The sequence below is a fragment of the Nicotiana sylvestris genome, chromosome 9 (genome assembly GCF_000393655.2).
Source record: "Nicotiana sylvestris chromosome 9, ASM39365v2, whole genome shotgun sequence".
Classification (NCBI taxonomy): domain Eukaryota; kingdom Viridiplantae; phylum Streptophyta; class Magnoliopsida; order Solanales; family Solanaceae; genus Nicotiana; species Nicotiana sylvestris.
Genome location: NC_091065.1, coordinates 113,124,271 through 113,138,630, shown reverse-complemented (window position 1 = coordinate 113,138,630; position 14,360 = coordinate 113,124,271). Strand labels below are relative to the sequence as shown.

Sequence of the window (14,360 nt, the reverse complement as noted above, 5' to 3'; positions counted from 1 at the left end):
TGCCATGGTTCAAGTTGTGCGGTCCGCAGTCAAACTTGTGCGGACCACATTAGAGATCTCCACGACTGCGGTCCATTCTACGCGGTCCGCGGAGCCCAAGTTCAGAGAGCCCATAATTGAAGTCCAAGAGCCTAGCGCGGCCGCAGTTCATTTTATGCGGCCCGCACTGACCCCGCAGGGGTATTTTTGTCCAGTTTTTCTAGCCTAGTATAAATAGAACATTTTGCCATTTTTAGGTCATCAGTTAATTCCAGAATGTAGCTGCGCTCGTGAGAAGCTATTGTGTAGCCATTTTTGGCATCTTAACTAAGATTTTACGATAGATTCTCTGTATTTACATTAGCTTTTAAATTAATGTGTCTTGTTTTTCATCTATTTCTCTATTTTCTCCTTCAAGCATGAGTAGCTAAACCCATTAGCTAGGGTTGTGGCTCAGCCCTAGTGTGGGTAATTGATGGATGTTGCCATCTATTGTTAGATTGACTATGGGTGTTTGTTATTTGGGTTAATTTTATGGTTTAATCTATGAATTGGTGGTTGCAAACACTGGTTTGTGCTAAGTTGACTTGGCTCTTCTTGAGAAAGAGACCCTAAGTCTCCAAAATTGACCCAACAAGGAATTGGGATGGACTCAAGAGAATTGATAGTCCCAATTAAAGGGTTAAACCTCGAGAGAGTAATTACCCAACTTGAATCCTAGTTGCTTGAGCTAATTTGCCTACTCATTTGGTCTCGAGAGAGTCAATTGGGCAAAATTACTCTCTCTACTGAGAGGTGTGAGAGTGGGTAAAATTGTGCAACAGTTATAACATATTTCCCCAATCATGTCAATCGAACCTTAGAAGCATTTACCTGTCAATTAGCCACCTAGGTGAAAGTCACTACCCTAGTGCCTTTCTACCCATTCGATTCAACTCTAGCAATTTTCTTATTAGCATAATTTAGTTCTAATTAGTAATTGATAATATTAGTTTGTTAAAGAAAATTCAAAAGATGTTTGGAAGTGACATTTGGAACAATTACACAACTCTAGTCTAGATAGATACTCGACTCTATTCCTAGCTCCCTGTGGAAATCGATCTCGACTCTCATATCGGGTAAAAGCTATTGCGATCCTCTCTTCCTACTTTTTAGTAGTGTGGAGTTGGTAGCGATCATCTAAGCAAATAGACGATTCTCCAAAATGAAGGATAAATCTGACCAAGCGTCACTCGATATTCTCGACAAAAATCGAGGATCACCGGGTCTATCGATGGAGAAGAAGAGCTTACAGGACCCAAAGTAAAGGGATATGTTTACACGCTGAGGAAACCAGGTTTATGCATAGTTATATCCTCTTCCAGAGAAGGGATATATACTTGTACCGCCTTTCCCCAACGACAATCTATTTTTACCTTCTTTATGTCAATTATTAGACTAACATACCGAGACATGGGTTCGCACCGGCCTGGTACTGAAGAGGGTTTATCAATCTTGAAGTCGGAGGCTATATCGAATGTCCCATGAACACAATCCTCGACACTGGGGGGGGGCACTACCTTTTTTCTCTTAGACGAGCGTGACAAAGAAAGGGCTTCCCCTTTTTGAGGTACTGTTTTAGAAGTATTTGCCATGGTTGTAACAAAGGTTTCAAAGCAAGTTGACAAAGAACTGAACACGAAAGAAGGGTGAAGGCATGAAACTATTAATGAGGACTTGAAGATTTGAAAATGTTGCAAAGTTTTGAAAGATAGAGGATTGGAGTATTTATAAGTCACTAGGAGGAGTTGAAAGGGCGACCAATAGCGGTTTGTGGGCTTTTCGAGAACCGTGTTTGATAAGACCCCTGTATAACTTTTCTGTCACACCATTTAATGATCCACGTGGCTGACGTCATAATGGGGGTATCGAAGAAGCAAGAACTCAAGATCTTTTCTTATTATTTCATTCTAAGAAACGCGGGGACTATCTGTATACAGCCAAAATTGGAGAGTTTGATTCTGGGGCTACTATGCCTCTCCACGCCTAACCTCGAAGAAGCTCGAAGCGGGGCATAAGGTGCAACCCCAAGGTAAGTCCCTTGAGGGAGCACATCGAAGACTCATTGTGGTCAACCTCGGAGCAGTACAATCAATGATCGTCATGGAGAGGCGGGAAAATTCCTGAATACACGTAGTTAGAGCTGACCAGTCTGCAAAGGATAGTACTAATCCGTACTAAGTCATTATACAACTGTACCAATAGCATTCCCTTATTATTATTAGACATGTACTATGTTGGGATTATCCTTCCTATATAAAGGGGACCCTTGTCATCTTGTAAATGATTCAGATTATTACACAACATATTGAATACAATACAATATTCTTTGCTCTTTGCTTAAACAATTATTATTCACATTTATTGCTTATTCTTTCATTGTTCATTCATTGTTCATTTATTATTCTTCATTTATTGCTTATTATTAACCGCAAATGACCATCTTTGAGGCCCTCGTTATCATTGATCCCCCATCGATCGCTCATCGCTATTAGCCCATCTAGACCTCGAGGCCCAGCATCATAACCATATTGGTTTGTATTTCTTATTTTCTTTATTCACACTTAGCATCTATTGCCTAACAACTAGCGTTAAGACAAATCACGTATTTTTAGAACCACAAAATCAAATATAATTGTAGTTACCATTTTCAAGGTAAACAAATTCATAATCTCGAGGTGGAGGCAAAAGGGTTCACATCGTGCCGCGATCTTAAATTTGGCGCTTGTTGGGAGGCAACCCAACTTTACTGCTTTATTTTATTTTATTTTAAATTTTTTTATTGTGTTATTTTGTAGATAAGTTTTATTTTTATTTATATTTGTAGGGACATGGAAAGCAAAGCTATTGGAAGGATGCAACAGCAAGAGAGATGGTTGGAACAAAGTGTGGGATGCTCGCACAAAGGAAAATAACTGGGCGAAGTCTAAATACCCCATGAGCTGCTAGTGCTTCGGCCTACCAATGAGTTTCTTTTACCCTCTTATTATTTATGTTGTGCATTTGGGACAATACACAATTTTAAGTGTGTGATGAGGAGATTGTCTTGGTACTTTCTATGCTATTTCAGTTGTGTTAGTTTAATTGATGATTTTTTTAAAACAAAAATTTGGACTTTTCCTGACGATGGATCACCTAGATAGCTTTCTTGAGGGATTTAAGTCTAAACAAAAAAATACAAAAAAAAAATACAAAATAGAAAAATACAAAAACATGTTTTTTTTTCTTAGGTAGTAATAACCCCTCGTGATTTTTCTTTGTGCCTCGGTTCATTTTCATGGGATGTAACTTAAACCGCGTAGTAATTTTCTTTTTAGAGTAGTATGTAGGAAATAAAGGAGAAGAAATGATGTGATTCACATCTTTTGGCTTGTATGATGGTTGCATACTTTGGTTCTAGCATGTGTTTCACCTTCCCTTAATTTTAAATATATGATGATGCCCTGGTAAAAATGAATAGCATGTGTTGTGACTCCTATGTCTCGTTTGCTTGACTAGTGTTCACTTTGTGCTTAGTGCTTAATATATCTCTTGGATTTATGAACATTTGTTTGATTGAGGTCGGGATAGAACTGTCCTTAGTGAGTCGCATGCCATGTGTGAAGTGAGTTCTTTGTATAGTCCATGTTATGTATTGCTTGAGAAAGAGTGCATATTTAGGTTTTTGTCGAACAACGTCACTCCTAAGGTATGAGAGATCAATATGGCGGGTTTAAAAGCGGGATTAGAGATAACGAAGTTTTGACGTGATAATAGTGAGCGATAAATAAGTGCGAGCTAGCATAATTCGAGAGAATATGACTAATACTTTATTGTAGTTGCTCGAGAGAGAATTACGATAAGTCGAGTGCTCATGATCAGTAGAGAAAACTTAGGCTGTAAGAGACGTAGCGGGAAAGATTCCGGCAATTGGAGAGTTCATAACTCTAGGCTTTTCTAATCTTGTTTCCAACCCTTAGTATCCCTAGTTTCTAATTTACTTCTTTAATTTGTTAGTTAAGTAGTTAGACATAAGAATCTTAATATTTATAACTTAAGAATTATTCGAGGTTGTCTTCTGAGTTATATTGAACAGCTATAGTGAAACTTTAGTTTTCTGTGGGATTCGACTCCGGGCTTTTAGACCAGATTATATTTTCAGCAACCATTTATCCTTTTTAGGACTAGAGTTGAGCGTGAACAGTACTCTTATGGCTTGTGTTGATCTCATTTCTATATAGAATTCACAGAGGCCATGACTTTCTCTATAAGAAATCAACTACGTAACGAAGATACACATATTATCAAGTATAAATAGGTAAAATTCCACATTTGTAGACGAGAGACACTTTTGGAAAAAATGAGGTAAACAAAGTAAACAAGGACATTGAGTATAAGCTTAAATATAAATTTTTTTAACGGGTTAACAATTTATTCGATAAAAAAATTGAGTAATTTGCTCCCAAATCATTAAACTGTTAATTATAAAATCTCAATCCGTTCATCAATTACTATCACGATAATCCGATACCAATAAGCCATCGATTCAGTTCGATTAACTGTTGCGATTCGATTTTGAACCGTCCTAACCACCACTAGTTGCCTGTAACCAACTATTGCCGAACTTTTAAAATGTGTTACTCAAACAAATTATTTTTTATATACCACATCAGCAAAGATTTTCTATATTTTGTTGATATAATATTAAATTTTATCTAAATTTACTCTAATAAATTCTGCACATTCAAATATTAAGGAAAACAATAGCCTTAATTAGTTAGATTTCCAATTTAAGTTTAATCTAGGAAATTATCCCTTTTTAGCTTTTGTCATCGTTATTAAAATATTGAACAGGCTAATAGGAGAATGTGTATTAGGGCTTTATTTGGGTTTCCCTCTTCTCTTCACTTTACTCTCTCTCCCCTCAGTGAATACAAAGAAGCCTTCACAGCATTTGCTAGGGTTTAAGGAAGAGAAGAGTCTTCAGTAGAGTTTTCATCTGTCTCACGAGATCAAGAAAAATGCAGCCCTATGGAATACAAGGAATGCTGAAAGAAGGCCACAAGCATCTTTCAGGTCTTGACGAAGCTGTCCTTAAAAACATCGATGCTTGTAAACAGCTCTCCGCTATTACTCGAACTTCTCTCGGCCCAAACGGTACTTCCTTTTTCACCTTTCCTTTCCCGAGATCTTATTTTTACACAATATTGTTAAATAGGATCTGTTTCAATGAGATTTGTTTGTATAATACCTTTTTTGATAAGCAATGTGTATGTTTAAAACAAGTTATGGATAATTAGCCGCTGACCACTTTTTTTGTTCAATGGGTATCATTTCATAGTCAATCTACTAAGAAAGTGGCATTTTTTGGTGGATAATGCTAATGTAATGCTTTAATGCTATACTTGAAAAAACATATGAACAGCACTTCATTAATATTCCCACAATAAAGAAGAACAATCTTAGTGATACATTTATTGAGAAAATTATACAGTAACTACGGATAACATCTCAAAGTTTGTATCTTGTCATCCTTTATGGTGTATTCTCGAAAATTGAACGATTTTTGATTTTTCCACTTATACGATGGCAGAGAGCATAGACATTTTTAAATTTTTTAAAAGGATTTTTTACTTCCATCCCGAAGATTTTGAATATTTCAGAGATGAAGGTGTGAATGATTATCCTATTGCTTTTATATCCTTGGCCAAAGGTAAAATTGATATAACGTTAGTCTGATAAATAACCATTGACAGGATACAAGTTTCTTTTCCATTTTATTGTATTTTCTATGGTTATTTCCCATTTCACTTTAATAGTTGTTAGTTGCAGAGGTGCTCTAAAATAATAATAATCTAAGTAGATAAATAAAGTAGACATTTTGTCAAGGGAGCTCATCGAACTTGGCAATATGTAAGTTAAATCGGGAAAGACTTGAATAGTTTTTGAACTGTGAAGGAGTGTGTTTGTTATCAGGAATACATGATGGTCCATGCATGCTCCTTTCTATTATCTTTTAGATAAGTTACTTTTGTTCACATCTTTTTGTCATTTATTTGTTTAGGTATGAATAAGATGGTTATCAACCATCTGGACAAGCTTTTTGTCACAAATGATGCTGCCACTATTGTCAATGAACTTGAGGTCCAGCACCCTGCTGCCAAGATATTGGTTTTGGCTGGAAAGGCACAGCAAGAGGAGATTGGCGATGGAGCTAATTTGACTGTTTCATTTGCGGGGGAGCTCCTCCAAGGTGCCGAGGAGCTCATCAGGATGGGGTTGCACCCTAGTGAGATTATCATTGGCTATAATAAGGCGATAAATAAGGTACATTATATGTTTTACACTAATTGTGCTTACTATACATTGACTAGTGATCCGAGATTTACTCGCTAGTGTTCCACCCTTGCAGACAATTGAATTATTGGATGAGCTAGTCGAGAAAGGTTCTGAAAATATGAATGTCACAGACAAGAATGAAGTTATTTCACGAATGAAATCTGCAGTTGCCAGCAAACAGTTTGGACTAGAGGATGTCCTGTGTCCTCTTGTTGCTGAGGTACATGACCTGCTCTTCGCGTAGCATTCTTGGTGGGTTTTAACCGTCTTGCTTTCTAATTCATCTATTCTTGTTGTGTAGGCTTGCATTCAAGTGTGCCCTAAAAACCCAGCAAACTTCAATGTGGATAATGTACGTGTTGCAAAGCTCTTGGGCGGGGGTTTGAATAATTCCTCCATAGTCAGAGGTATGGTGTTGAAAAGTGATGCTGTTGGGAGTATAAAGAGGATAGAGAAGGCAAAGGTGAGCTGTTACAAACTCATTCCAGAAATTCTTTTACAGTGAAGTCTAGTTAAAATGTTACAGTCTATATTCATTTCCCTTTGTTATTCAGGTTCAGCTGTTGTTACCCTGTCTGATTGTGGTTCAGATTTTGACCTTCACTTTGCCTTTTGTGCTATTTTCACCCATTTGCAAGAATTATTTTAGCTTTCTTCTTTTCTATTTTTTTTTGAATAAGTAAGGTCTGTTTCAGCTTTTTCTTCCTAATCTTCCATTTCTTGAGCGGATAAAACTGCTATATGGTAGTTGTAGGATGGTTGGTTATTTACTTTTTGAAAACAGTTTCTTCAACATGCTTCATATAAAAATAGTTTCTTCGGCATGATACAAGAATTGTCAGTTGTAAACCAACCAGTTATATGAAGATGCAGTTTTCATTTTCTAGGATGTTCCATTATGTTTGGTGAACTTCTATTAATTATGTTTGAACTTTTGTTTTATTTTTTATTTTAAATCTAATTAAATTGGGCTAATCCATGCGTTAGAAGCATTACCGAGACAAGGGTTAGTTGCTTAAGCATTGGATGATAGTCATAACATGATATCACAGTTTATAATGGATGACATTTACTTTTGCTATTGTGGCATATAACTGAGACATTAAAATGTGCAGCTGATAGGGAAATCTACAATCTAAGTCCCACCGTAAGAAGATTAGTAATTTCAGCGGTCCTGCTGCACCAGTTTTGATTGTTATTCTGCGTGGCTTGCTGGTAGATTTGGTCTCCAAAACTTAATAGTTTTCTATTTTACATTATACCTGGATGCCTGTATTCCGACACAATCTTCAGTTTTTCTCATCCCTACCTAAGGTGAGCTTCCTCTCCAAAACCGCTCCCTACTTATTTCCGGGTTGAAGTGACGTCCAATATTTTCTCACTTTTCTTGGATAACTGCTTCCCTCCTGTACCCTCTTGCTTTTCCTTTCCTTCACATCATGAAGGGTCAGAACTAGACCCCAGCACCTGCTTCTTCCATGGATTGTTGTTTTCGCAAACCAAATTTTCGTTGTTCCTCATTCGTTTTTCTTCATCCTTTTCGACATCTGTTGGGGGCACTACACGAGTTTTTCACATAACTAAGGGGACTATAGTAGTTGAAAATGCTAGTATAAGGGTTGTGTCATACATATTGGGGGCTTCAACCCCCCCCCCCCCCCCCCAACCACCAAAGCAGATGGGACAAAGCTACTGGGTTGGAGACATAATCCGGAAGTTACTGTTCAAAGCAACTATTTATCATAAAGCCTATGCAACCGTCGATATGGGCTGGAAATGCATACTTCTAAAACAAAATGAATATGTGCTCCCTTGATCCTCTATGTTTGGTACTCCCTCTGTTCCAACTTATGTGGCACTCTTTCCTTTTTAGTCAATCGCAAAAAGAATATCACCTTTCCTTATTTAGGAATAATTTAACTTTAGAATTCCTACTTTACATTTGATGATTTGATTTACAGCCATGCAAAATATTTATGGTTTGTTTTAGACCACAAGTTTCAAAAGTCTTCTTTCCTTTCTTAAATTCCGTGAGGAAGGAGTATTTGCTTGCTAGTTGTATGCATGGAAAATCTTGGCTTGTTCTCGTGTGATTTGCTTTGGCTTGTATTGCTTAATTACTGTTACCATTATCAAAAAATGTCCTCTCAGGTTTGGTCCCTAGTTGTAGTTGTAATGACTGGCTACATTAGCATACACACAGTTGAACTGTCATCCTCTTAGCTTCAGCCTTCGCTTGGTTTTTTGCTTTACGAACCATCTACTTCGATGCAGGTCGCCGTTTTCGTTCAAGGCGTTGATACATCTGCGACCGAAACAAAAGGAACAGTTCTTATTCATAGTGCTGAGCAGGTAACTCATTGGGACTATACTGCTTTTTAATTAAGAAGTCTCATTGGTGTAGAAAGTCAATGCACAAGTATATTGTTGTTTCTGGATGGAGTTAAGAGATGTTAATTGACTTAACGGTGGTGAACACAAAAAATGATAGATGATGCATTTATTTGTTATAAGACAGGAAATGCTAATTCTGATTTCAATCTGATTTCTGTGGCCTTTTTTACCTTTTCAAGAAAAAATCTGATTTGTGTGGCCTCTGTTGTAATAAATTTTCTATGTACATGAATTGTAGGATTAGGCTTTGAAGTCTTAGGATTAGCACCACTCTGAATTAAAACTTGAAGTTATTTAAATTCCAAACAAAGTTATTTCCATGTCTTTCCCTTTTATTTTATTTACCTATTTGTCTTTCAGCTTTTTCTATCTGTCAGTAATCTCTTTGTCTCTTGCATTTGCAGCTTGAAAATTATGCAAAGACCGAGGAAGCTAAGGTGGAGGAACTTATTAAAGCAGTTGCTGACTCGGGTGCCAAGGTCATTGTCAGTGGAGGAGCTGTTGGAGAGATGGCTCTACATTTCTGTGAGCGTTACAAGTAAGACGAATACTGTATTTCCTTTTACATATGATGTTATTAGTTAGGGCCTTTTTGTGTACTTCTTTATAAATATGTTTCTGGGGAGTTATATGATTTTCTGAAAATGAGCAGCGAAAAGAAGCTAATTGGGGGGGGGGGGCAGTCATCATGGGTCATTTGTCTGCACATGTACTTACCCATGATACTCTTAATTTATATCAGAGGATTGAGCTTTTGATTATCTTAAATTTTATTCAAAATACACCAAGATGGTTTCAAACTGTGTTTAAAAATAAAGTTAAAAGCGATTATTATCCCGGAAAAATCTATGCAACTATGGTGACTGATATTCTCTTAGATTTTCAACAATAGAATTCTTTAGCTTCTCAGTAGGGAATGTGATGTTATAAAATCTTTCTCATCTTGCTTGGGGATTGTCGATAGTTGGCAAAGCAGATCCTCCTAACTTGGCCTTTTTCTCCTCTTAATTCAACTATCCAACCAACAATTAAGCTCTTTCATATAAAGCATCATATAGTGTTTTATGGCTGGTATCCTTTGGTTTTGACTAATTGAGCTTCCTGTTCGTTGGAGAAAAAGAAAGGGACTTTAGGGGATTTTACATTAAGTAGCAATTCAAAAGGTTTTGGCTTGTGTAATTTATTCTCTGTTTTTACTGCTCTTGTTATGTTGCTAATCTTCCTATGCTTCACTTATGCTTTTTTGGTACATTCAGTGCTTCATATTTATGTAGTTGGACTTGTACTATATTTAGTTGAAGCTTTTCAAAATAGAAAGGGAAAACTTTTGAACTGACTATAGTAATTGTGTCATCGTGTTAAAATGCTTGTGATATAACTGACTATAGATGTTTGTTGCCCTTATACACCCCCCTCCACCCCCCCCCCCCCAAAAAAAAAAAGAATATCTGTTGCCTCTCAAAGAAAATTCTTTTGACTTCATAGGTAGTCTTTGCTTTATGCTAACCAGACTGTTTTAATGACCTCTTCTGATTTTATTTTTACTTATAGACTAGTTTATGTTTTCACATCTGCCAGGGTATAATCTGGATCTGCTTCATATAGATTCCATTTTTGTTGCCTCTCAAAGAAAATTCTTTCGAATTCATAGGTAGTCTTTGCTTTACGCAAACCAGACCGTTTTAGTTACCTCTTCTGATTTTTTTTTTTGCTTCTTAGACTAGCTAATGTTCTTACATCTACCCTTGTGTAATCTGGAACTGCTTCATATAGATTTCATTTTTTTTGAGAAAGGTATCATTGAGATTTCTTTTTTGTTTTTTTGCAGGCTTATGGTGTTGAAAATCAGCTCCAAGTTTGAACTCCGTCGTTTTTGCCGTACTACTGGGGCGGTTGCGCTTGTAAGCAAATTGGAACTGTTTCATGATTTATGTTAAAAAATAACACTTAAATTTCTTATAACATTCTTCTTTGATTGTGAAAACAGTTAAAGCTTAGCCAGCCAAATGCAGATGACCTTGGCTATGTTGATTCTGTTTCAGTGGAGGAAATTGGTGGTGTTAGGGTAATTATCTTAGATATTATATTTGCAGTCAGGTTCATCAGTTTAGCTGGGATTAACAGTAAATCTGGTTCCTTAAATATGTAATATAGGTTACAGTTGTGAGAAATGAAGAAGGTGGAAATTCTGTCTCCACTGTTGTGCTGCGGGGAAGCACTGATAGTATCTTGGATGACCTTGAAAGAGCCGTTGATGATGGTGTAAATACATACAAGGTAGCCGAAGTAAAAACATAAAGATTTATCACCTGCTAGCTCTTTTCCTTCGAGGTTCATGCATGCATAATAGTCTGTTGTGATTACTTGTCCCTTCATTGTTGCTTGGAAATAGAATTGGATTTCAGAATTACATTTTGAAACGTGATTACTGTAATTGAGGCATTGACAAATGATGGATAGCTATGATTATGTCCGGTTATAATCTTGAATACTTTGATTGCTCTATGTTTATTTCAGGCAATGTGCAGAGACAGTCGGATTGTACCTGGAGCTGCTGCTACTGAAATTGAGCTGGCTAGCAAGCTGAAAGAATTCTCTTTCAAAGAAACTGGGTATTGTTTTTGTTGCTTTTTCTTCGCATATGAGCTCTCGCCTATCACTGCAGCCCAACTTTTCTGTTGTGTAACTCCATTGCTATTTTCAGGCTGGATCAATATGCAATAGCAAAATTTGCTGAAAGCTTTGAAATGGTTCCTAAAACGCTAGCTGAGAATGCTGGCCTCAATGCAATGGAGATTATATCATCCTTGTATGCTGAACATGCGTCTGGAAATACCAAAGTGGGCCTTAACTTGGAGAAAGGTGCCTGTGAGGATATCTCTGCCTTGAGTATATGGGACCTCTATGTTACCAAGTAAGCTGCTCTTTTCTTGGTGTTTGTTTTCATCTTCCAGTAAAATGTGCTAGAAAGGACCTACGCGAGCACAAAAATCTAGATCTTCTCACTTGTGCTTGTTCAGTTCTATCTTTTGCTTGAATAAATTTCCGCTAGCATGTCTATAGTTGATTCAATAGGACTGGAGTAGCATTCAATTGATTCAATTTTTACTGCTGCAACAAGAGGGAGTGAACTTACAAGCTAACTGAACTTTTCCAGAATGACATATTCCTAATGTTAATGTTCGTACAGTTGTTCTTTTTATAATTATTTGGCAAGTTAATTATATAGCTAGTTTCTAGAGAGACTCTTCTGTCAATTGTGAGCAATCCCCTAGACTTCAAAAGAGTACTCAGATTATTGGTTTAGTTTCAAAAGGCAATTTCGTAGTCGGTGGTGTCCAACCATATGGAAGATTTGCTAAACAGAGGCACTAAAAAGGTGACTTTCTTTCACATGGTGTGAAGTGTGGGATGCCATCTTGATGTTTAGTACTATAGTTGTTATTGTTTGTGTAAGATGCATGGGGTGAATATGGATCATCTTCTACTAGTAGTAGCTGTTCTTCAGAATTACGAAGCCTGATATATTCCATATGTTACAATCACTGGCGCTTCCTAGAGTAATGGCTGAAGCAATGGCAAGCTAGAGGGTGGAAAAAATGGATGCTGAAAACAAAGATATGGACGACTGCTCCATTATGTAACTTTTGGTCGGTATGGAGTTATGCTTTTAAGGATAAGTCTTTTGGTCGGTATGGATAGTAGGAATAGTAGAATTTGAAAGTGTCAAAATTTTATTGTCTATCGTAAAAGCTCTCATTTCGTTTGGTTTTTGTGTAAGGAGGCTGGAGGACACCATTAATGTATTAATGGTTGGTCTGAGAGACTTGATATGTAGTAGTGAAACAACAATGTTATATGGTGATCAGATCTTGGTGTATTATCAATAAAATATATAGTATTGATTTATTAGTTAAAAAAAGTTAAATTGGGTCCTCCCGTTGCACACTAATGTTACTATTCTTATTGTCATTATCACTTTTTGATTTGTTTATTTCCTGACAAACTACTATTTCATGATTATGTATTCTGTACTCTGAGTAAGAGTTCCTTTTTGGTGGATTCATTAGCTTTTTATGCTAATCCCTATTCCCTAATCAGTGTTGTCAAAGGCGCGCTTAAGCCCTGAAGCAAGGCGCAGAACATGATGAGCGCTTCGCCCCGCTTTGTATGCGCTTTAGTGTCGCATCAAGGCTCTAAGACATACTTTTCCTTGCCAATGAGTGTAATCCTGAAAAGGCGACATTAAACAATTGATATTTCACTGTATCGTAAAAAAATTCAATTTTTTTGCCCTTATAAAAAACCATATACATATTTTTACTTTTTCTCCAGTTGCGCCTTTTTTCATTAAAGCCCACGCTTTATTTATGCTTTGCGCTTGAAGCCCCAATGGGCCTTAGAGATTTTTTGCGCTTTTGGCCTTTGATAACACTGTCCCTAATGCATCTTGGTCCATTTGAGCAGGTTTTTTGCTCTAAAATACGCTGCTGATGCTGTCTGCACAGTGCTTCGGGTAGACCAGGTATCTTATTGCCCTGTATTAGCTACTCATTTCATGTTTTACTCCTGAGAAGTGCACAATTTTCTTCCACCTTGTGAAAATTTCAACTGTCTTAGTAGTTGGGTTGATACAGATGCATGGAAGAATCTCTGAATAATAGTTAGATTACGATCATCGATGATAGAAAAGGGATAAGAAAGACCTACTATTAAAAACTGATCGACGTTCATATTTGACTACTTGTGCTTTTTTGTTTGCTAATGTAGTTTTTATTCAGTTCTGTTTTAAATTTTGAGTAGGTTTTTAATCATCTATTTTTCGCTGCAGATTATAATGTCAAAACCAGCTGGGGGTCCAAGCAGGAGAGATCAACCGGCAGGGATGGATGAGGATTAATCTTTAGTCTCCGATTTAGGGGTCGGTTTAGTACGGTTTTGAAAGATTTCGGTTCGGTATTTTTTATTTCTGATATTGAAAATGTTATACCAGTACCATACTGACTTGTGTGGTTTGGTTCACTTTTTGGTTTGTGTGGTTCAGTAATTTTGGTTTTACTCTTTAAAGTTATATTGTATTAACCAAACTTGTAATTGTGATTCATGGGACTGATTTTCAAACTCAAGCAAGAAAGACAAATTAAAAGAGAACATATTAAATCAAACAGGTTAATGATGCTTCATTCTAAAACCAGACAATTTTTTTAACCGGAATGTATAAAAGTGAAGAAGTCAGCCTTACAAGTGTCGCTTGTCGAAATTTTATATTAGTGCACTAATTTCATTCCATGTATAGATGTTCTTTATCTGAGCCCGTGGGAAGTTCAAACATATTTTCTACCATTTTTAATAGGAACAATACATAAAACCCTCCCTCTAAATTTTGGTTTCTTTTGCGGCTTACACACTTGTATTATTTCGTGTTTGTATTACTCTTTTGAACTTTCTTTGGGTATCTATTACCATCCTGGACTGGAATCTGGTGAGAAGTGATCATCATTCGGCAAATACGTGAATTTTTTGATGGCGGTGTGCATAAATTTGTAAAGCTTACTCTTTCTTCCAAAATCTGATGGGAAGTGTCATATTCTCTTGTCGGAAAAAACCACGTGTAACTCAACCTTATTGAT

General features: G+C 36.7%; 1 protein-coding gene across 2 annotated transcripts; it reads left to right on the top strand.

The window, feature by feature from the left end:
* Positions 1–4,865: 4,865 nt before the first annotated feature.
* Positions 4,866–13,881, top strand: LOC104241930 (T-complex protein 1 subunit theta). 2 transcript variants are annotated; one of them, XM_009796899.2, is made up of 13 exons: positions 4,866–5,154; positions 6,062–6,324; positions 6,410–6,556; positions 6,638–6,799; positions 8,611–8,688; positions 9,135–9,268; positions 10,559–10,631; positions 10,718–10,795; positions 10,885–11,007; positions 11,248–11,342; positions 11,435–11,644; positions 13,198–13,255; positions 13,562–13,881. In XM_009796899.2, the coding sequence occupies exons 1-13, from the start codon at positions 5,019–5,021 to the stop codon at positions 13,628–13,630; spliced, it is 1,626 nt and encodes a 541-aa protein (XP_009795201.1). In that variant the 5' UTR covers positions 4,866–5,018; the 3' UTR covers positions 13,631–13,881. The 2 variants fall into 2 exon arrangements, with proteins under 2 accessions (XP_009795201.1, XP_009795202.1); XM_009796900.2 differs by lacking the exons at positions 13,198–13,255; positions 13,562–13,881 and adding an exon at positions 12,290–12,666.
* Positions 13,882–14,360: the final 479 nt, after the last annotated feature.

What these genes read in the sequence shown, in the direction of transcription:
- LOC104241930 (XM_009796899.2), top strand. Translation starts at nt 5,019, where the DNA reads ATGCAGCCCTATGGAATACAAGGAATGCTGAAAGAAGGCCACAAGCAT. An exon ending in AGAGGATAGAGAAGGCAAAG is followed by an intron (nt 6,800 to 8,610) that starts GTGAGCTGTTAC and finishes ACTTCGATGCAG; the next exon opens with GTCGCCGTTTTCGTTCAAGG. An exon ending in TTCTCTTTCAAAGAAACTGG is followed by an intron (nt 11,343 to 11,434) that starts GTATTGTTTTTG and finishes TGCTATTTTCAG; the next exon opens with GCTGGATCAATATGCAATAG.